Source organism: Acromyrmex echinatior, chromosome 2 (genome assembly GCF_024713525.1).
Source record: "Acromyrmex echinatior isolate Ae372 chromosome 2, ASM2471352v2, whole genome shotgun sequence".
Lineage (NCBI taxonomy): Eukaryota > Metazoa > Arthropoda > Insecta > Hymenoptera > Formicidae > Acromyrmex > Acromyrmex echinatior.
The window spans coordinates 4,451,534-4,475,294 of NC_141853.1; the positions used below are offsets into that span (position 1 = coordinate 4,451,534).

Below are 23,761 nucleotides of genomic sequence, written 5' to 3' on the forward strand. Positions count from 1 at the left end.
AATAATCAGTATTCTAGAAATAAATTCGTTCACTTTTATAATGTTCATCTTTTTTCAAGATACAGAATCGATCCTCAGGGTTGCATTCCAAAATTCAACTCTGTCAACTTGAGTATTATTTTATCCTTGTTGGTCATTAAATGTTGAATAAAGATAAAGGATACTCGAGTTGACAGAGTCAAGTTTTGGAACGCACCCCTGATAGATTTTGATTTGTTGCCCTGTATCGTCCGAGAACTGAATTCAACTGAATTCCCTACATGAAGTTCTCTAGAGAGTATTTGGTGTACATAACCTAATTGTGAATTATGTGATTTACGTGACTACGCGACGTTCAGGCGAGACGATTGCAACAGATTGCAGTTGCAGTGATAGCGCGTTGAAGCAAAGGTAAATTTTGCTATCGACGTATTATTTCGATAATATAACATCTTGAGCGTCTGTGAACAATACGCGTTAGATCTGTATACTCTTTTGAGACACGACTTTATTTTGTCTTTGCAAACTTTTGCGAACTTTTATTGTGGCAATTGCGAGGTGCAGAGCAACGTATTGCTCGTCGTTTGTACACGTATTTTACGACGTTTTAAACTGCAAAAACGGTTTTATTTGTGATTCCTAAAAAGATAAATATGGATTGAGAAAATAGGATATTTCATAAGGATTCTATACAAATTTCAACAAAAGAACAATTAAAGAAGAGAAAGTGTGCTAGTAATACAAGACAACGTGACATATGACGTAAAAAAGATGCCTCTGCAACAGTGGATACATATACGACACAACTTTGATATACCGTGGAAGACCTTCGTCAGAGAGTCATCTAATATACAGGATAAATCTCCAGAGAGATGCGTTCATCAGTTGGCTTTCCAAGGTAACGAAGCAAAGGCTACTTATGAAGAAATTGTTCAACAAACTAGTTATAGCAATACTCCATCAGCAAGATTAAAGAATTTAAGATTAAAAGTCACTGGAAACCAAGACAACTCCAACACAAATTCAACTTCTATTGTACAATCAAAGAAGAGTACACTTTCTGATGATATTCTAGCAAAAGTCACAATCAATACATTGTTAAAAGCAGTGGAGCAAAAAGACTTAAAGTTTTTGCAAAAACACATGACGACAGAAAATGTAAATTCTTCTGACGACTTTGGTTGGACTCCATTAATGTCCGCTGCTTATTGTGGTCATTTAGAGATTGTGCAATTTTTATTAAATCTTGGGGCTAACAAAAAAACTAGAGACAAGTCTGGTCTTACTGCAGCACAACTAGCTTTAAAAAGAAATTATTTGAATATCGTAGCGCTATTGAAGAAGTCTGATCCCATAAGCAGTATCAATCAGTTAACTGCAAATATTCCAAATACAAATAATACAAGTATTTTGTCAGTAAGATCATTGCCTATAGAATCATCAGTGGAACATAATAAAGACAATGTTATGGAAGATAAGACACAGCTGGAGCAGAACGCAGCGTTTTACTGTGAAATCTGTAAAGCAACCTTTCAAGAAACAACGCCACAAAAACATGAAAGTTCAACTCTACACATCTTTAATACAAAACCGAAACTGAAATATACAATGTATGGAATATCGAGGCAAAATAAAGGATACAGAATGCTTTTGAATACAGGATGGGACGAGGAAGCTGGTCTTGGTCCTTCTGGGAAAGGAATAAAATATCCCATCAAAACATGTTTAAAAATGGATCGCAAAGGATTAGGACAATTAATAGAAAATGAGTATAAGATTACTCATTTTAAGTCGGGCGATACAACTGCCATTAACAGCTCCAAAATGCCCAAGCAAAAACCTTTGAAGAAAAGAGACAGAGAAAGGCTACTTCACAGAGAGGCTAGGAAAGAAAGAGCTTTGCGTATAGCATTATCTTAAAATAAATATAAATAATTCTATTTTGAATGTGATGTTATTTCAAGATTAAATGTAATGAAAATAACTTTTACTGTTCTTATATATTTAAGACTTGTAAGTTAATCTTCAATCTTTTTTTTATTATAAGATATTTCATATTAATACTTTAATAAAAATATTTTTTACTTCTCTATATAATGTTATTAGTACAATTTTTTATTTCACGCTAATTATATCAATAAAAATTTAAAAATATATAAAAATAATAAAGTTTATTTCATTAAAATGTAGCATGTGAATGAGAACCTTTCTATAAAGTATAAAAATATATAAATAAAAAAATGATACATTTATTAATTTGTTACAGATGGCGGACGAGCAGCACAAATTATTGGAACACTTAGAAAAAGTTGAAAACAAAGCTGGCGAAATTCTCACTGATCGAGAAGAAATAGTCGCTCTAGACAAGAGACGAAATGATGATCGTGTTGGAATGAGAGCACTTCAAAAACAGTCGCATGAAAAAACTTGGATAACAGTAGGACCATTACTTTTAAAGATGTCGTCTAAAGCAGCTGAAGAATTACTTGTAAAAGGTAATTTTAAACAAACAGAACAAGAAAGTTTATATTCTGTAATTTTTATAATCTGTATTATTTTTACATTACATATTACATTACAGATCAGAGAGAATGTGATACTGCCATTAATAAACTAAGAAGCGATTTAAAAATAAAAGTAAATGAACTCCGTGATTTAGAATTGACTCCACCAGTACCTGGATTAATGTTAGAACCTATGTCTCATAAAGAAATGAATGCAATCGGGCAAATTCTCGGTCGAAGTGTCTGATATATACATATATATATATATATATGTAATAAAGTTGTTTAATTATATAATTAGAATTAGAATAAATGTATGAGCTTGAAATATTTAAGTTTTTAATTTTCATTACAAACTTTTGTATAAAATATAAAATAATTATTTCATTATATCTACAAAGTTATTATCTCTCTTACACATCTATTTCAAAACTAATAAAATCATACTTATTACTTCAAAGAATAAGGACTAAAATAATATATTTTTCTTTTAAGATTTTTTAAATTTTGTTATATGTTTATATTAAGGTCAATAATAATATTACAAATAATATAATTTTATAAAGATATTACATAGTTACTTTAAAAAATATATATAAGCAAAATAGATAATTTTTTAAATGAGCAACTGTGTGTTTCTTTAAACCAATAGATTCATCTCATTATTCTATTCATAAAAGTATTAAAATACGATTATTAAAAAACTAAGCGTAACAATTTAACAGATACTTAATATTTCCGGTCAATGTATCAGAATAAAGTATAAAATATCTCCTAATTATTGGTTTTTTTGTCTGTTTAGTTTGGTTTTTTGTCTCTCTAGTTTGATATTTTTTATATGCAGAATAATTAGAGGAATCATGTGTAAAAAAATAATATAATTTTGTTAAATTTTATTAATTTATTAATATAATTTTAAAAATTTAGATAACCTTGATCTTAAGGATATCTTTTCAAAGTGAACCAAGGTCATTATCTTCTTTTTCTCTTATAACTTAGTAATATTTATCTGAAACATTTTTGTCTTAAATTTAAGGATTTTAAAATATTTTACTAGATGGATTAAGATGAACCATTCTGTATTTTATTGTTACTAATAAGCTAAGAAACAATTTGAAGAAATAGGAAAATAAATTCTATTTAAAATTGACTCGACCTGAATGAATATCAAAATATATGTTTCGGAAAATAATGGATGCAATCAGGTAAATTCTAAATTGAAGTATTTAATATCTAATAAAGTTTTTATTTTGTCAGTAATATAATTAAATGTATAAGCTTAAAACATCTATATTTAATTGCATAACTATTAAATATTTATATTTTTCGTAATTTTACAGTGTTTTATTTTAAGATGCTCATTAGCATCAGTATCATTAAATTACTTGTCAGTTTAATTTGTTACATTATGCAGCTTCAATTTAGGATTATGTTGCAAGACTGATAAATTGGTATATAGTTTTCATAAACTGAAAATTGTAAAATTCGAAAATATTATTAAGCATTAGTATCCGTTTTGATTGAATAAGGATCTCTTTGCACTTATTTCAAATATAAAGTTTTGTGTTAAATTTATAAAATAATTATGTATCATACTGTCTAAAAAATGATTATTACTCTTCCATCGATAATGTTGAAATTTTCGATCTACTGGGTCATTGAGATCTAGATATTTTTTATCATTCCGAAATATATATATATATATACGTATAAAAATTTGAAAAAATTCTTCCATTTGTGAAATCTTTAACAAGTTTTTACCATAGTAGAAGGATTGTATTGTTTTTATAAATTGAAATATGCAATATCAATTAAAAAATCATAATTTATATAAATAAATGAAAAAAAATGTCATAACTCCTAAAATTAAAAAAATATTAAAAAAACGCGCACATATAAGATGCACACATATATTGTGCATAAATATATGCATTGTCTTTAACATATTTCATATATCCACATTTGCATGTGGTTAGTATATTATTAATATGAAAATTACTTATTAGATTTTATTATTTGCTGAGGACGCTTTGATTTTCTGTACTTTTCTGCTTTAGCAATAAACCATGGCTTCAAGAAGAAAAATCTTTCATTATCAGGAGGTTCTTCGGTATAATTCACAACATCTTTAGCTGTTGGGTGCCACTGAAACTTGTACATGCACTCATTATGATCTTTAGTAACAATTCTTTTGATATTATCTAGAAATATCTTGCAGAATTGTTTGCATACTTTTGTACTATAATCTTCCTGTAATATAATTAAACATATATAATTTTACATTAATATATCCTTAAATCACAATTATCTTGCACAATTTTTTAAACAAAATTACCTTTGAAAGATATGGCAAATCATGTACAGAATATTCATTTATCTTTCTTACTTTTTGCTTTTTGTCTTTTAATCCAAATATAATTTTATTTGTCTTCACCAAATAATTTTGACTCCACCACATCGATACTCTTTCACAGGAAATTTTACGATTATTTTTTTGCATATTTATATTATACATTGGATATGTTTTCAACTCAATTATTTCAAATCTTTTGTTAACAAGTGTATCTGTTATAGGCTGTCGCGAAAAAATTCCATCAATTTCTGCCCCGTATAATAACGAATACGTGTCAAATTTTGCTTTAAACATACAATAGAATTCTTCGCACTCGTTAAGCGATCGTTCTGGATTTGGTGCGTGTGATGGATGATCTAAAAAATATACATTATATAATTAAATTAATTATATAAATTCAATTATCCCATTTTGTCTTCGTAAAAACAATACATAATCGAATTGTCATAATATATGAAATACCTGCAAGCATATACTGCTCAAATTTAAATCCCCATGAAGTCGCTTGTTTTTCATAGTCTGATGCAGTGAAGCATTTTTGTTCTTTTTCGTCTGTATAAAACTTGCATAAATATATTGTACCGCGATATTTACTTGCGCATATAATCCATGCATTTCTTTCATTGTTAATATATGGGGTAGATAGTATTGTCTTTATTAACCCACGAGAACAAATAAAATCAAAATCCAACCTAGTCAATATTGTTTCTAATTAAAATAAAGTGTAATAATATAAAATTAAAAATAACTTTTTAAGTTTAATGCATTAGTGCACATTATTTGCCTCGTTTGTAGCAATTTATAAACTGTAGGTATATAAATCCGCAAATAGCAGAATGATGTTAAAAGATAATCAGAGCTAGCAAAAACCCAAGTTTTTTTATATTAAAGCCAATTCAATTATTATAACCGGTTTTATCTAGTTTTGTTTTGATTAAAAAAAAATCCTAGTTTTCCAAAAGACCCCCCCCCCCTCACACTTTCAATTTCGATGAAATTGTGCTCATTCGAAGCAATTTTGCACAAAAACAAAGAATTTGACGGAAAAAAAATTTAAATATAGCTCTGCAATTTATCCATGAAATAAAATAGATAATAATAATGACCCTAAAAAGGCATTTTGCATTTTTGTGACAAATTTCTTTAGTTGTACTATCAAGTAAAGAGAGAATTTTCTCTACATTTGGTCATGTTTGGAGTAAGTTAAGAAATTCATTGGCTCCAGAAAAAATTGATAAGTTCATTAAGATTTTTAACAAAAATATTTTGAAAAATATTTTTAAACACCCTGTATATGCAAGCTTTTATACTTAAACAATGATTTATTAACAATGATAACAATGATTTATCAACATACCAACGTTCTTCCTGTACTGATAGTGGTTTTTCGAGTTGACGAAAATTATGAGAAATCCATTTTAATATATGATCCAATTTGATGTGTGAAGTAGATTTATGTTGGACAGATTTATAATTTTTGTTAAGATCGAAATTGACATTAGGATTTGAAGGAGAAATATAATATTTCAGTTGCGATAAATCGTCATGATATTCTGAATTACCATCGATACTAAAGTGTCCGATCAAATCAATCGTGAATTCGAAATCAATTTTAAATGACATCATAGATTGTTTTTTTATTTCCACAATAACACAAAATCTTATTTTACACCTTTTACTAAAGCTCTGTAAAAGCTGAATGTTCTATCTATATTTATTAATCTATATTTATACGTGATGATACTACGCATTAGTAACGTAAAAAGGGAATTCCCAGATAATGATCATCTAAAAAGTATGCACGGTACTTTGTCACTAGATATATGACCATCATCACACATCTAGTGACAAAAAACCGCGGATATTTTTTAGATGACCCAATATAATAAGCCATTAGTCATAAATTAGAAGTCAGAAGCTAAAAATTGACCAATCACAGTCGTCCATTTTTAACTTCTGACTTCTGATTTACTAATGGCTTATTGTAGAAGCCAATTAGATTCAAAAAGAGTCAGTGTGTTTAAAGGCTGAATGAATATGTAAGGATAAAAAGGCTGTATAATAAAGGAAATGTATTAACATAAAATATACATAAAAATGACTAATTTATTAATTAAAAATAAGGAATTTATATATGTAATATTTATCGTACATATTTACGTAGTTCTTTTTATGTTTCTTTTAACTATTAAATAAGTAGAATTCATGATATATTTTTACGGTACAACTTTTTTTTAACTCAGTTAAATTAAAATGAAAAATTTTTTATTTATAATTCTGAATAAAGTAGAATTTATGATGCATTTTTAAATGAAACAATGGATTTTCTACTCACAATTTTAAATTGAATAGCATTCATGGCCCATTTTAAAAGAAAAATTTTTTTGATTCAATTAGACTAAAAATCTGCATTTCCTATTCAGAATTTTGGATTGAGCAATATTCACGATGTATAGAAATGGCTGATATTATTTTTAGATTCAACTGGATTGAAAAACTGCATTTCCTATTCATAATTTTGAGCAGAATTGTGAGTAGAATTGAGCAGTATTTATGATGCACACAGAATACTATAATATTATTTTTAAATTGAAAGGCATAGAAATATACTCGATCCATGCCATTCCTATAAATAAATAAAAATGCATTCAAGATTGAAAAGGAATAAACATTGTTTCATGCAATTCTTATAAACAAATAAAAATGCTTTCAGGATTATAAAAAGGATTCATTTTAACATATTCATGAATCTGTATTTCTGAAAATCTGAATTTATTTTAATCCATTTCAATCCATTTTAATCCATTTCATTCTCGTTTGCTGGGGAGCATGATTGGCTGCGTTCAGCAGACTCAACAGTTAAGTGAGAACTCGTTGCTATTGGCTGCGTTCAGCGGACTCAACAGTTGAGTGAGCGTTCACTGTTATTGGTGTATTTTTTTAGAACATCCAATCAGCATTTTAGATCTGGAAGAATACATCAATAGCAGTGAGCGCTCACTCAATTGTTGAATGCGCCATTGACTCGTAATGATTGCGCATCCACAAGTTCCGCTCAATGAGACATAGGACAAAACAAATAAAGCGACCTCATGGAAACGAGGTTGTCAATCATATGTATCTGTACATACTATGTTCGGAAATAACTAACTAACCTAACAATTGATTACGGAAGGAAAGATATAATTATTCTCTTTATCCGAAGAGTATAAAAACAAAACTAACGTTTGATATATATATAAACATTTATGTGCTAACCATACGAATATAATCATACGAACAGATTAAAAATCTTAACCTCTATCAACCGGTAGAGAGCAAGCAGAAAGTCACCTGATGGCTACTTAAAAACAGATTTAAGATATCTTATTTTCTATCAATCAGTATAAAATAGGCAAATAAATTTTTTATACTTGGTCGAAAGAAAAAAAAGACTTTAATACATTGTTTTATAAAGAACAAAATATAAACTTGACAAGTATGACAACACGGGAAATTTTGACCATTCAATTGGGTCATTATTCGAATTTTATTGGCACGCATTGGTGGAATCTGCAGGTATTGATGTATTTTTTTGTTGATAAATCTCGACATATACGTGTCTGTGTTTAACAATCACATACATTACAAAATTATTATTTCACAGGAATCTAACTTCACGTACGATCCAAAGAATCCATCTGAGATAAATCATGATGTACTGTATAAAGAAGGTGAAAACATGCGAGTAAGTATAATTGTAAAAGTAAAGATTGTGTTGAATATGTTTGCTACTTTTATAGATAGGCAACAGAAATGTATATTGATGACACTAAAAATCTTAGAACTAGAAGAGATTTATTTATATAGCAATTATAGTTCTAAGATTAAAATTGCAAGAATTTAAAATTTTAATTTAATATAGTTATATTTTTGGAATATTATATTTTTTACAAAGGACAAAGGCTTTATGATATTAAGTCAATAATAAAACAAAGTCAATGCAGAGATTGGTATATATTTTTTATATATATAATTTAATCAGGAACATAAAAGCCAACGCAGATATTGAAATTATATCTTATATATATATAATTCGATCAAATAACAAAAAATTCCTAAAATGTTTTTCTCAAAACTGTAAGTTGCAATATTTTATTGTAGTATATAATGAAGGGAACAAAAGTAATTTTTTAGAGCTTGTGTATCTTTAAAATATAATCTATATCTATATTTAAAACATGACCTATGATAATATAAAAATAGTGATTATTATATATTTTTCTAATAAATTTTTTTATTATTGAAATTCATATATTCTATATTCTATGTTCAAAACCTATATTATAAATATACATAAATATTAGATATTATAAAATAGTAATTACTATTGGACAGTTATATTTCAGAAACAAATAACATTCACACCAAGATTGTTAATAGCAGATTTAAAAGGAGCAATAGGTTACCTGAGTGAACAAGGTTCTTTATATGATACGGAATCAGATAATCAGCTGTTATGGGATAGTACAAAATTGGAAATTACTAACGCTGAACCTAGTCCAAGAACACCTTTTATTCAGAACTTAAATGAACTTGATGGAGCAGTAGATTCGGAAAATTTCAACTTTGAAAGCGATGTGAAGTCATGGGTTGATTATCTTTCACCACAATTTCATCCAAGGACAGTAACGGTTATCAAACAGTATTTACATAATTGTACGCAGCGGCCATTTAATATATTCACGTATGGACGCGATTTATGGTCTACGGAACAATTCTTTGACAATTTCACAGACAAAATACGATTATATATAGAAGAGTGTGATTTAATGCAAGGATTTCAGGTGCATGTTTATACATTATTGCACACCATTTTTTTATTATTAAAACAATTATGTCATTACTAATGTAATATCTCATTGTAATATCACAAATAGGTACTTATGGATTCTGTTGATGGCTTTGCTGGTCTAGGAGCGTCTTGCGTTCAGCATCTACGTGACGAGTATGGAAAGAGTATCTTGGCATTTCCATGTCTTGACTTTAATAATGCCGAACCTAGTGCATCGGATTTAGTTAAAGTTGTCAATACAGCATTATGCTGGCAACACATTGGAGAGAATTCATCGCTTTATAGTCCACTTTCCTGTGGACAAGTCGATTGGCCATTCGGGGCTGATTCACGTAAATTTGAGAATATAACGTATAGTCCAGAGCTAAAATATCATAGTAGCGCGATATTGGCCACCGCTTTAGACACATTGAGCTTAAGATATAGAACCAAGAAGTATCCGAGTGCTAGCTTATCTGATTTGTGTGCCGATTTGAACAAACTAGGTCGCAAAGCTGCGGCAACTAGTCTGAGCCTGCCGTTTCCTATGAAGATGAAGATGGATTTAATAGACGTATTAGATGAGTTCGAAGGCTCTCTATGGACAAGCCTAACACCGAGCTGCGATATACCAATGGATAATAATATGCAAAGTATAGCGTTACGAGGAATTTCCGAAGACAGAATAAAGCGACCCATTCACGAAGCTAGTAAACAAATATCCAAACCAGCTTACAGATGCTCCAGCGTACATGAGATGATGACGTTGTATCTGGCATGTACGTGTCATGCATCGGCTACATATTTATCCAATATCGAGGCACCGCTGAAAATTACTTTACCATATCCAAAGATCTTTAATAATAACGTAACTAAGGATGGCAATATCGCCAGCTGGCCCGTAGGAACCGGTAAATCTTATTAATACGAAAAATAATATCGAGATTAAATAATGATAAAATTTAAGCGTTCGCTTTCTTTTTTAGATGTAAACTCGATTGCAGTAATGGCTGGAATGCATAGCGGTAGTAATGTCGCGGCAATGTATGAATCTCTACTTAAACAAACTAAAAGGATAAGAAGTATCAAGAAATTCCATGCCTTTACGGATTCCGGACTCGAAGAAGACGAATTTGTGGAATGTGTCCATAATTTAACTGATTGTAAAGAAGCATATGAAGATTATTATATCTAAAGAAAAAATTACTGAATTATAAATAGAAGATTATTATATTGAATAATTTTAAGTATTCTAATATTTATTTTAATTTACATTTTCAATATCTTGTACATTTTTTGTGAAAAATTTAAAAACACTTAGAAATTTAATTTATATAATTAAGATTTTGAAATATATGTTTTTCTACAATTGTACTTAATACAATTAATGCAATTAATCTTCTGTAACGCCATACTTGAAACATTTTAACATATGTACACATATGCATATATTTATATTTTTTAAGTCTTGATGATTAATCAATAATTTCCATTTAACAATTGTATACTTTTTTTATAAATATGAAAGTTTTATAGAATATTAATATCAGAGAGTTTGCATGTTCATATTGTTTATAAAAGAATTGTACAATTAATAATAAAATATACAAATAGGTCATAGTTGTTCGTAAATTTAAAATCGAAATGTCTCTGAGGGTGGGAGTGGCGAGACACACCCTGGTTATTAGATTGCACGATTTCGTATCGAACATCAGGTATGTGAAAACTCAGTCCTCGTTGTTCTTTCGTAAATGTAACAGTCTTTTTTTTAATCCAGTTTAAAGAGTTCTTTAATTTCCATCCAAATTAATTTTCTTTGAGCTAATTTTCTACTAAAATAACAAAACAAAGTATCTTTTAAATAAAAAAAAAAAGAATAATCTAGAATCCTGCGCGCGCGTGTTCATAGTATATATTAAAAAAATATATTTAATAGAATATATTTAATAGAATATATTTAATAGAATAATGGGAAATAAAGTGGCAACGTTTACTGAAGAACAATTCGAAGATTATCAAGATTGTACCTTTTTCACGCGCAAAGAAATCTTAAGGTAGTACTTTATTTGCACTATTTTACTTTGTCGAAACTTCTTTCATTTTTTACAGAATATTTAAGAGATTTCGAGAAATAGGAGATCCTGGAATGATACCGCATACCATGACACCGCAAGAGGCATCGTCTCTTCGTTTGCCCCTGTCGTATTTGGCTCGTATACCCGAATTGAAGGTTTATATTATCTAATATTAAAATAATTTCAAACATAAATTCTATACAGATTTCACATGTATATGCTGTAAAGCTTCACTTTATTTATAATTATTTGAAATTAATATACATACATAGAGACATAATACATGTACGTATAATTTTATTTTACTTTAAATTATGTATATATCATTATTTTAAATATACAACGTTACATTTACATAACTTTAATTGTTATTTACTATGTAAGGAAATTTTTGTCTTAATTAAAATATGTATTCTATAATACATATATTCTATTCGCTGTAATGAATATAGATAGAATATCATTAAATATTGAGATAGAATATTTAAGCTTATGTTCTTCAGTAAATATTACATAATTGAATGAAATGATATAATACTTAAACTTACATAATAATAAATTTAAATAATACTTAAACTTATCTTATTACGTTTTAGCTAAAAATATATTTTTCCGAGTTTTTACTAACAGAGGATATTTTTTCTTTTTAGGAAAATCCGTTTAGAGAACGGATATCGGAAGTTTTTACGCAACGCCAGGATTCAGGACAATCTACATCTGAAGGAATTTGTTTCGAGGAATTTCTCGAGATGCTGTCTGTGTTCTCTGAACAAGCACCGCGGGATTTGAAAGTCTTTTACGCCTTCAAAATTTACGGTACGGACCACCAGGTGAACCAGACGAGCGGACAGACAGACAAACGGACGAACGGACGGGCGAACCGTGAGAGAGCCAGGAGGTCGACCTCGCTGTACCTATAGTTGTTCCATGGGTTGAGGAGTACATACGGCGTTCAGACACGACATCCACGATGCACGAGAATATTTGCACGGAACAACCGATCGATTTTGCCGCGGTGCAGCGTTATAATTATACCCTTGTCTGAGCAGGATGTTTTTCCTTTGCCATAGATTACACGTTTTTATCTCGTTATCCATTGCTTTTAACTCTCATAAATATTTTATGATTAGGTTTAAGTGAAAAAGCATTACCAATATACAAAGAAGAATCGCCACTAGGTCCATTTAACTTTGCTTGGACAATGTTCTGATGATTGTTTTTGTATCGCATCTATCAATTTGTAATCTTCCGCGAACAGATTTCGACGAGGACGGAGTGTTGGGTCTGGACGATTTGGAGCGCACCTGTCGGCAACTGACTCGAGGTGGGCTAAGTGCCGAAGAGGTGACTACCGTGTGTCGAAAAATTCTGGAGGAGAGCGACATAGACGGCGACGGGGCTCTGTCTTATCTCGAATTCGAGCACGTTGTAACCAGATCCTCTGATTTCATGGCGACTTTTCATATAAGAATATGAATATACGGAAATAATGATTTTATTGAAATATCTAGAAATTTCACTACAGATCTAAAAATCATTTTATTAACTCATCAAGATAATTATATAACATATTCAAGATGGTAAATAATGTTGCAAAAAGTTTTGATATTTTAGTAAGCTTGAGCATGCTACATATTAATTGTTTTGATCTAAAAAATTATTTTCTAATTTATATCTAGCTAAATTTTTAGACTAGCAAAATTATTCTTTTCGTGGACAAAAAATATATGATGTAATATATTTCTAAAATATGTATGTTTAATTATAATATATGATTAATTATTAATAAGCGAATGTTAAAAATCGGATTAATCTTTCAAATCATTTAATTGTTTGTTTGATTAAGAAATGTTTGGTATATAATTTAAAAAAGAAAAAATTTAGTTTGAATAAAATAAAGAATAAATTTTCTTTAAGAACAAAGCGCACAGATGTAGCTTCTCTATAATATTACAGCTTCAAAGTTATAATAGTTGATAAACTAAGTGAAATATAAGAAACAAATTGAATAATAAAATCGGTATGTGATTTGAAAATTACATCACGTAATAGAAGATTAACAAATACCTGAGAAATTATGAGCTCGAAAATTATCTCTCTTCCGTTTCATTTCAGTTCGCGCTTCATGCGATGTAATTAATGCCCATTTGCTCATTTTTATATTTCTACTATAATGAAGATTGCCGGCTTTTCAGTTGAGCCTTTCAATACGTCGAGTTTACGTCCATAGTCGTAGAGTCGAGACGAAGAAGTACGCTCGAAAGTTGCCCGAGGCGGAAAAGAACAGTAACGCTTAAATAATAACGCATCTCGAACAAACGCGTCGGAGCCTATAACAGTTTCTTGACCCGCGACGTTAATTTATCGTCATGGTACGGGGTAAATCGAGAAGAGGTAATCTGCATAAAACGCGTTTGCGGATCCGCGGATCTGAACGACGCGCCTATGGACCGCATACGTGACGAAGTTAATATCCTTCGTCATTAGCCGTCCACTGATTGCGGACTCGTGGAAAAAGTATCGCTCATGTGCTCAAGCATCATTGGGTCCTACAAGATACTCTTAATGTGCCACTTACGCGAACGACGCGTAAGCCGGCAAACTTTCCGGCAAACTTGTCCGCGAATTGTCGTACCTTGGAGACACGCGGAAGCTGTATGAATAATTATAATTAACGCGAAACTACTTAACGAATTGGCAGCGCATCTGTAACACGTCTCAAATGCCGTCAGCAATGAATTTCTTAATGACGATGTTTCCTGCCGACGTCTGATCTGCGAGGTATATACGTATAACGATAGACAAAATCGCCCGGGGATCTTTCGTGAAATACCACGGATGAGACTTTCGCAAACTCGCTGAGGCAATTGTTAGCTCGATAGATGTTTGGCTGGGGCGCCGATGTATCGGGCGTGTCAAAAGTCATGTTTTTTCATACAATACATTTTATCCAAGAGACATCCTGGGAACGTTTACTACAAAACTGAAAATCAAGGAAATTGATTAGGAAAATCAGGAAAAAATCAGGGAATTTTACAAATTTTTCTAGAAAATTAAAATTTCTGACTTTTAAATTTAATATGTACATCACTGCAATTTTGGAATACTGTCAACTTAATTAAAAATGCAACTAGTGACAGCAACATTAATAATAATTTATATTATTACGTTAAATTAATCTCTCAACAAAATATTTAGTGATTTCTAAATCAGGACAAAAATAAAAAATTTCAAAAAATTATTAAAGGTCAAAGGAAATTATGAAATTTTATCTGAAAATTAGAGAAAAGTTACGGAATTTTAGGATGAAGAATTGATAACAATTTTGGTTTAGAAGATCTTTGAACGTTTTTGGGCGTTCCTTAGAGATCTATTTCCTTAGAGATCTGTCACGTATTGGGACTCCTTCATTGGTCATTTTCTCCGAACAATGGAATCTCGCTTTCCGTTGCATTCTGTTATCTTCGACCCTGAAAAAGCTATTATTCTACTCGTGGTTTGGCTTCGACCACCTGTGGTTTGGATAAAAGTGCACGACCTTTGAAACACCCTGTACATCGCTTTGTACGCGTCTCAGATATACCTTCTTGCGCTCTCACACATAAGTTGCCCCTGTTGAACAATAATGAGCGATGGTGAGCAAGTAACCGGGCTATTCATTCTTGCTCCAGACAGGAGTCCCTCCCGGCGACGCGGCGACGCGGGGGGAGATCCGCGAGTGCGATTTCACGACTACGTTAATTTATACGGGACGAGACGTAGGCGTTCGTCCTCCGCGAGGGCGAGAATCGAGGATCGGTGGACCGCGGAGCGCGGAAGAGCGTGCGTGTAACACGTTGCGTTTCGCTTCCCATTATTTTCTACGGCGCGGCGTTTTGCCGGCTCGCGCGCGCGTTTACGCAATCGTATACCTGCCGATTTCCAAAGGTTACTCGGAGTTATTCGAATGGATCGCGCGTGGAATACCGCGCGATTTTCGCGCGTCTCGAACGCATTGCTCTGACCACGACGGCGCTCGGCGCTCGAATAATGGAACACCGCGCGTGAGAAGCATGCCAATCTTTTTCGGTTAATTGCGATTAAGCTGTTAAATTGGTTTTTGCGGTAACTCACGCCTTATGAGAGCGTGAGTTGTAGCCCGTGCAAAAGATTTCGTTTCAGGTAACATATAGTACGCGCGTCGCACGTGTAATGCAATTAAGTCGCAAGCTTGAGTACTCTAATTGTACTCCTGTCGCAGGTCGTTCCAATACAATTGCTTTCTCATTTTGATCGCATAAGAGCGCCTGTAGAATCTCTTCTCATCCGCGAATAAGAATTAATAAATAAAACATTTGTAAAAATAGAAAAGATTACAGAATGCTCTTTACGCCAATTAGCACGATGCCGATTTGTTTCTTATTATACAATCATGAGTACTAAAAAAAGTTTTCACAAAATCTCATCAAGTCGCTCTGTTCTCAGCCTTCTCGGACATACATGCGCACGTCTTGCGTATTCGTCGGCATGTCGCCCCTTCGGACTTCCCCTGCCCATGGTGGAGCAAGCGGGTCCTCCCCCCCCTCCTTCGCTGCTTTGCTGGCCGACCGGGGCCGGGGCCCGGGCCCTGGTCCGGTCGTCTTAAAAAGCGGTCGAAATCGGAGATACCGCCCTGTGGCACGGCCAGTTATAGACAGCCGCGCGGTAACTAACCAAGTCTCGAGACCAAGGCCATCCGGTCACTTCCCGGCCCCTACTTCGGGCCCCCGCCGCGCCGGCAAGTTCCACCAAGTTCCACCGTCTCTCCTCGTCCTCCCGGCGGGCGGCGGGTCGCGGAGTGGCCCTCGAGGCCCCGTGAAGCTCTTTCTCTCCCGCCTCCCTCTCGACGCAGGTCCTCCGCCGTCTGCCGCTCTACGTCGAGGAAACCCGGCTCTCTCGAGAGGCTTCCCCTTCGCGGGGCCCACAGCCAACCGCCTTCCATGCCGCGATGTCCGTGCATTCTTGGACCTCCTCGACGCGGCTTGTCGCGACGGGTCCGTGCGGAGGGACTTCGCGTAGCTCCCCTCCTCCCCCTCTGCCCCTCTCGAGAGGTGAGACGAGAAGTTGGAGAAGAGGAATGAGAAGGCAAAGATCGCGGGTGGATGGCGACGAGGAGGAGAAGAAGAGATTGAGGTGGAAAAGGAGCAAGAGGAGATGAAGACGAAGAAGAAGAAGAAGAAGTAGAAGAAATGAGCAGTGCCGGGCAACGTAGGTAGAGGGAGAGAGGAGAATGCACCAGTGGTGAAGCCCCATGGTGGTGCGATGGTGGAGGCGGTTGAGGAGGGCAGATTCGAACTCAACTTTTATGGCGCCCTTGCGTGGGCGAGCTCTACACGCGTGTACACGCTTTGAAACTTTCTTTGATTCTTCGACCCATAGGTCTAGTAGTGACACTATTCGGACTTTTCGATGACGGGCGTTAGGATGATTTCCGAGCTATGTGGGCGGTTTGGTAGGTGTATCAAATCCGTTGCCAGGCGAACTCTGAAGGCCGGAAGGTGTCCCAGAGTTTTGTTTGTACAAAGTTTTATTCGCGCGACGTACAAAGAATGTTAAGCTTTATCCTCTCTGCAAAGCACAAATGTTATTCAATTGCTATGTCATGTATTATTTAGAAATTGGCACACTGAAAAAAATTTTCTGGAAAAAAATGGATAGATAGAAGAATTTTCTGGTTAAATTTATTAGAATTCTAGTCAAGATAACCGGAATTCTAATATTTCTGGTAAAATCTACTAGAATTTTAATTTTTATCAGAATAATTATATCAATTAGAATTCTAGTTATCTCAATTAGAATTCTATTAGATTTAATCAGAAAATTCTGATTCGTCCATTTTCCACCAGAATTACTATTTAATCGAACCAGATCATTTTTCTCAGTGCAAAATAAATGATTCAAAATAGTAAAAGAAAATCCCTCTAGTTATTGCTTTTTAATGTTACTATACAAAAGAAAATGGGGACTCTAATCCTGAGCAGCCCTTTGATGGGCAAATTGGAAATTTGCATCGCATTCCACTAAATATCAACCGTAATAATATTATAATGTTATAATTTCGTATCACTCAACAATCTAACGTATAACATGTATTATATTACATTTTTATTGTTGAGTGGAAAGTTATAATATTGATGTTAGTCAGAATTTATTGAGATAATCATAAAATAAAAGCAGTAGATATTCAACCATTTTTAAAGGGATAAGAATGTTAAGGGATAAAAAAGGGAAATAATAGGGCACAAAGTATCTCAAATAATTAAACATCATCCCTTAGGAAACATGAGAAACTTCCAAACAAATTAACAATAACAATAAATTCTATAATATTTTTGTAACTTTCAATAAAAATAAAACGATATATATAAGTAAGCACAGACAAATAATTACACGTGTAATAATTATTAGACGTAATAATTATTAGACGCTCATGTTGAAATTAAATCAATCGGAATGTAATTTCCTCTGTGTTTAATCCATTTAAGTTAAGAAAGTGATACGAGACGATAATAACTTGTTGATACCGAAAGATTTTATCTGATTAGCAGGCAGTAGTCGTGTATATATTATCCCAAACCAGCAATGCGTAAAATTATGATATTTTTTTGAAGTTTGGATAATTTGAATTATATAGGAAAAACCTCGTAAAATATATGTCTACTTAGATGCCTAACTGGAATAAGCTGATTCCATGGCCTTGAAAAGCGTCCTGTGTGTAGTCATCGCAGACTACCGTTTCGTGGTAATATTATTCAGAGATAATATTAAATGCTCGGAAATAATGGCTCTCTCTCTCTTTCTCTCTCTTTCTCTCTCACAAACTAAGCGTGAGATACGGTCATGTATCTCGATGGTATCTGCTAATTACCTTAACTGTATTGCCACGTAGTCGCACATTAGTCGCAATCGCTTTACGCCGAATGTATTATCATTCACGTGCCGTTAAGGGAAACTCGTACAAGCGTGAATTTTTACCACGTCGACATTGTAACGCGAGTTCATCGCGATCGACTGCCTGACAATAATTATGTAAGTGCTCGCATTAATCGCACATCGTGCGGATACCACGCACAATAACGGTACTCTTATGTTAATTAAGCTCGATTTTCCATTAGATCGTCGCAAGTTGAAGTAAAAAATCATGTCTAAGGCATTATAAGCGATATTTCGTTAATGTAAAATTGTTCATGACGATCCTTACAATTTTAAAGGTGTACTTGAGGATCTTGAACCTCCCAAAACCGGACCTAGATATCTTCTCTTACTCTTTTTCATTCTCTCTCTCTCTCTCTCTCTCTCTCTCTCTCTCTCTCTCTCTCTGTCCCTCTTACTCGCTTCACCTTCTCCTTCATACCGGTCTGCTATTCGTGGAGCCGGTCTTCAGAATAAGTCAGATGCATCGTATGGAAAAATCGGGTAGATATCCGTTGCTTTAATCTCAGCTGTTGCGAAAGACATTATAGCAGACGAGGATAAAAACGAGGAGAAAGCGAGGATGAAAAATCGCGAGTACATCTCGCGGAAACGAGAAAAATGCACAAATGATCACGCAAGTTAGCAAGATGATCATAATTTATTACTTTGTATGATTATCTTCGTTCTCATCTGTAGTTCGTATGAAAGCACTTAAGTATATCGAAAGTTATTCAGCTATCGAGACCACATAGAATCATATTTTTTTCATATATTCGTATTAATTTACAAAATAAAATTAATTACAAACAAAATATAATTCTACAGTACCATACTTGTCAATAAATTCATAAATGAAAAGAACAATGCTAATCAAAATATTTCTGTAGAAAACCTCAAGTACGATGAATAATGCTGCAAAAAACTTTTATATCATCACCTTGAGCATTTTACATAATTATTTTGATGGTTTGATAAAATTTACTTTCTCAGATCTCTGTATCTATAAGTTAAATATTTAAATACTTCAGTAAAACCGTTCTTTCTGAGTATGGAAAAATCGAGAATATTTGAAGGGTGTAAAGTTCACCGAGCAGAAACAACCGAGATGCTTCGATATTAAAGCGTTCGATATTATTGCCGCGTGATCAGCAAGATTCACGACGCGATGTAGCGTGTCTATTCGACTGGCGAAGTATCCCGACGAGGAGCAAACGTTTCGTACTTCGGCAAGGTTACGTAGAACCTCGTAGTCGAAATAATATTGGCGCTCTCGTGGACACATATCGTTGTGGCTCATAAAGAAGCGAGAGCTTGTATATAGGGAACCATCTACCAAAGAGGAGGAGGAAGGGTCTCGGCCAACGGAATGTTGCTTGACCACCCGACCATCTCCTGCCTCTCCTCCAGCATCGTGAATCCATCGAGAAAGGCAGAGAGGAGAGGAGAGAGCGGGAGAAGAAGACTGGACCAACCGCCTTTGGATCCTAATGGGCTCCACACATTGGGGTGCACGAATATTCCTTTACTATCGCGGACATCTTCTCAGGAAGATTCGTAATTCGCCATATATGAGACCTTTTTTTTTAATGTTCACCAAGATACCTGTTACTCTCGAATTGTTTACGCAAGATTTACGGAGATAGAGAACCCACAACTGCGGAAAATTTTTATATCTGCAGAAACCTGAGTGTAGGAAAGCAAAAAATTGACCAATCGCGTAATATTACGATTCCTTATGTCTAAAAATATTACATGCTATGAACTTTGGACTTAATTTATATAAAACTTAAGAAAAGACAGGTTTTATCATTAAAATTAAGGATGTTACGTCTGGAAAATATTCATTAAAAATATACATACATCTTTATTTATACGAAGATTCTTCTTTTTTAGAACGAAGATTATGAAAAACAAGAACATAAATGTAGCAAAAATTCGGAACTTTTAAAAGAATTTTACTTGGACGCATCTATAATCAAATCCTTTCTACAGATCTGACACTACCGGCAAGAATTCTGTCAAATGCAAATTTTCTATGAGATAACGATCGCATAAGCGATGTACCTGCTTTGATATTGATAAAAGGCGTATGTTTCTTGTGTCTCCTACGCAGATTCCATGACGATAATTTTATATCGTTTTTATCCGCCCGTGGTATCGGGGGAACGACGACTGTGATTTAACAGAGTTAAAGAATTTCTGCAATCGGGCGTTAATAAGGATTTTTGCCGTATACTTTCAGCGCGCACAAACGAGCAAAACTTCAATTGAGTATCCATTGAACACACAGCCGATGCAGAAATATATTGTCGTGGGAAGATTATCCATGGCGGCATGTTGTACCCCGCAGAGCCTTCGTTGCGTCTTCGTAGACGCATTATCTCTCGATACGGATGAGACAAGAACGAAAATGGCAGTGACCTATGAGGCTGTCCGTCGATGACGCGAGAGACTTAATCAAAGGAGATGCACGACTGACACTTTCACAATGGACGCGCGTATGTCTGCACTTTCTGCATCAGCCCTACGGAACGTTTCCTCGCGCGCACCTTCCTCGTCGCAGGATTACTCAAAGAAAATCGTGAGATCGCTATACTTAATTCTAGGAAACCGCAGATGCATAGCGAAGATATACTCGCGTCGGAATTATGTCAACAGTTACGACCGGTTCGCCGTTCGTCTTCGCTTCAAGTGCTCGCGACTCGTTCGAGGTGCTTCACCGAGGACGATATAGAATATGCAAGGCTACGATCGTTTCGAGGAAATCTGATTTGCATAATCTTTAGAGGTTTATAGAGAATTTGTCCGTCTGCATGATAAAGAGATTAATTTCAAACTTCTTTTTTTAATAAGAACGACAATTAACGGCCGATTATTATTGATTTGCGTAAAATGAATTTGAAATATTGCTCCTATTATAATTAACAAAATCTGCATTAACGTCTCGTAATTTAAACAGAGATTTTTTTATTTTGCAATCTTTCTCTCTCCTTCTCTTTTTCTCCTTTATAGCAAAACGATTCGCCTATTACTGACATAAGTACTTTGAATATAATATACTGACTTCGTCAGTATTCAAAGAAGTTTCGCAACTAGTCGTGGCTGGTGGATCAGCTTTCTGCTCGAGCAACGCCTAAAATTATTCCACAAGCGTTCTGTATTCGAAAGGCACCATGTCGTCCGCGGAATATTACGTGATTTCTACGTTTTCGGCAAACATTTGCAGTTAACGAACGCGAAGCTAGTCCTCTAATATGATAATATAGCAGCGTACAAACAGAATGATAACAATAACTGCTAGCATTGTATCAGTATTTAAAATATATTACTTATACATGTGCTATTTCGTACGATAAGAATAACAAAACTATTAACTACAAGGATAGTCCCATAAAACCGTAATATAACAAAAAAGATGCATATTTTATTTTTAATGATTATAAAAAGTAACTATCTTCTTAATTAAACTTATTGTCCTCGACAGGTAGATATTTTTTGTCACATCAGTATTCGAGAATGCAGTATTCAATTTGTTTTCTTAAAGTATTTTTAGTCTTTTTAATGTGATTATCTTTCTCACATGCATACAAAATTTCCTTTTGCCCAAAGATAAAAATAATCTCATTTGTCACGTCGGCAACTGTACTAAAATAAGTATCTAAAAATAATATATCATACCTTTAATTTTTCATATATCTTTTTTAAACATATTTTCACAGACATTCTTACAAATATTCAGTAGTATTGAATCTGAAAATTGAATTACATCGCTACAAATATTTATTAATAAGATTTGCGTGGTGAGAGCACAAAAGAATAACGATAATTTAATCTCTTGAGATTATATTAGGTGTTGGAATTAATTCGTAGCGTTTTTTAATGAAAGAATGTTATTTATTTCACATGAGCATTAAAAAATACATTAATGAAAGTACTTCCCATCACTTGTAAAACGCTACGAATTAATTCCAACACCTAATACAATATTAACGTTTCGTTATTTGTAACTTCTATATGTGTCAAAATGTAAATCGATCCACTTCTATAGTTATATTTTCAAAATAAAAACGTATATATTTAAGATAAGAAATAAACTAAATTTAAATACATTTTCTTTAATACATTTTCTTGAATTATATTGTTCAACTCCGTTGTTTTAAATTAATGACATATCAAGTAGGAGCAACGGCGATTTGTAAAAATGATTAAAAATGACTTAAACTTAACAGTATAAATTTGACAATGTGAAGCAATATTTAATTGGATTATAAGCAGGGTAATCTGATGAAAAACGAGATGCTTCAAGCGCGATCTGGAAAACAATATTTTTCGTTTATCATCTTCGTCTCGCTAGTTTTTGCGAACATGGAATAAGTATCGTCTCTCGAAGTCTCGACGAACAGCGAGCCTCATAAGCAAGCGTGACAAATGCGGACAGCCGTGCCAATTATTTACACAACAACTCACGTTCCCGTCGTCAACAAATAGCACCACGTACATAGTTATCATCTTTTATTTCTCTTTGGCAATTCCTGTCGATGAAAGATATCGGAATGAGTGATCCTCTTGTACAAAATCCCAGAAACTTTCGAGATCTTAATAATCAATGAAAAACCGATAGATATTTGAATAATAAAATTAATGTGTTCTTTTTTTAAGCAATAATGTGGAAAATCACAATAAACTTTGACTTTAAAGGCATACTCTCTAAAATTTAAAGTGAATCTCACTCTGAAGTTGAAATCTCATTCTTAAAGATTGAAAATTGTGCCATTCTTCCAAGATTGGACTGGGGATTCTACTCCAATTAAGAATTTAGAGTATATTATAATAGAGTGTAAGACTGTTTGGATTAATAAATGTTATTCCAATATAGTGACTTTATGCTGGATCTAGCTAGATTCTCATAGTCTTGTTATCCATATATACAGTAAATTCGATTAGACACACTATAATGCAACATTAAAGCTGTTATGCACATTAAAGCTGTTACACTGATTTCATTTATGTAAAAATAAAATACAAATATTATATTTTGAATTATAAGATATATATTTTACTTAACAGCACAATAAAATATATTGAGAATTTCACGGTTTAATCC

The 23,761-nt window shown here is 33.2% G+C and overlaps 5 protein-coding genes across 8 annotated transcripts; 4 read left to right on the forward strand and 1 right to left on the reverse strand.

Moving 5' to 3' along the window:
• The first annotated feature begins 251 nt into the window (after nucleotides 1–251).
• On the forward strand, nucleotides 252–2,875 carry LOC105145204 (Pdrg1 prefoldin-like subunit). 2 transcript variants are annotated; one of them, XM_011054628.2, is made up of 3 exons: nucleotides 252–390; nucleotides 2,246–2,474; nucleotides 2,561–2,875. In XM_011054628.2, the coding sequence occupies exons 2-3, from the start codon at nucleotides 2,246–2,248 to the stop codon at nucleotides 2,728–2,730; spliced, it is 399 nt and encodes a 132-aa protein (XP_011052930.1). In that variant the 5' UTR covers nucleotides 252–390; the 3' UTR covers nucleotides 2,731–2,875. The 2 variants fall into 2 exon arrangements, with proteins under 2 accessions (XP_011052930.1, XP_011052939.2); XM_011054637.2 differs by lacking the exon at nucleotides 252–390 and adding an exon at nucleotides 1,852–1,992.
• On the forward strand, nucleotides 385–1,899 carry LOC105145212 (G patch domain and ankyrin repeat-containing protein 1 homolog). The gene has a single exon (XM_011054646.2). The coding sequence runs from the start codon at nucleotides 751–753 to the stop codon at nucleotides 1,897–1,899; it is 1,149 nt and encodes a 382-aa protein (XP_011052948.1). The 5' UTR covers nucleotides 385–750.
• An 833-nt stretch (nucleotides 2,876–3,708) lies between the features above and the next one.
• On the reverse strand, nucleotides 3,709–6,680 carry LOC105145221 (decapping and exoribonuclease protein). Of its 2 annotated transcripts, none has more exons than XM_011054658.2 (4): nucleotides 6,194–6,680; nucleotides 5,299–5,528; nucleotides 4,819–5,192; nucleotides 3,709–4,733 (listed from the first exon to the last, which is right to left on the reverse strand). In XM_011054658.2, exons 1-4 carry the CDS (start codon nucleotides 6,460–6,462, stop codon nucleotides 4,479–4,481), a joined length of 1,128 nt encoding a protein of 375 aa, XP_011052960.1. In that variant the 5' UTR covers nucleotides 6,463–6,680; the 3' UTR covers nucleotides 3,709–4,478. The 2 variants fall into 2 exon arrangements, with proteins under 2 accessions (XP_011052960.1, XP_087258689.1); XM_087402563.1 differs by having other exon boundaries at nucleotides 5,299–5,488; nucleotides 6,194–6,332.
• Nucleotides 6,681–7,921: 1,241 nt separating this feature from the next.
• mst (misato mitochondrial distribution and morphology regulator) lies at nucleotides 7,922–11,265 on the forward strand. The gene is made up of 5 exons (XM_011054669.2): nucleotides 7,922–8,394; nucleotides 8,483–8,563; nucleotides 9,225–9,662; nucleotides 9,756–10,560; nucleotides 10,636–11,265. Exons 1-5 carry the CDS (start codon nucleotides 8,317–8,319, stop codon nucleotides 10,842–10,844), a joined length of 1,611 nt encoding a protein of 536 aa, XP_011052971.1. The 5' UTR covers nucleotides 7,922–8,316; the 3' UTR covers nucleotides 10,845–11,265.
• LOC105145238 (calcium and integrin-binding family member 2) lies at nucleotides 11,239–20,198 on the forward strand. 2 transcript variants are annotated; one of them, XM_087402738.1, is made up of 4 exons: nucleotides 11,239–11,364; nucleotides 11,759–11,879; nucleotides 12,375–12,540; nucleotides 12,983–20,198. In XM_087402738.1, exons 1-4 carry the CDS (start codon nucleotides 11,294–11,296, stop codon nucleotides 13,198–13,200), a joined length of 576 nt encoding a protein of 191 aa, XP_087258864.1. In that variant the 5' UTR covers nucleotides 11,239–11,293; the 3' UTR covers nucleotides 13,201–20,198. The 2 variants fall into 2 exon arrangements, with proteins under 2 accessions (XP_087258864.1, XP_011052983.1); XM_011054681.2 differs by lacking the exon at nucleotides 11,239–11,364 and adding an exon at nucleotides 11,410–11,703.
• Nucleotides 20,199–23,761: the final 3,563 nt, after the last annotated feature.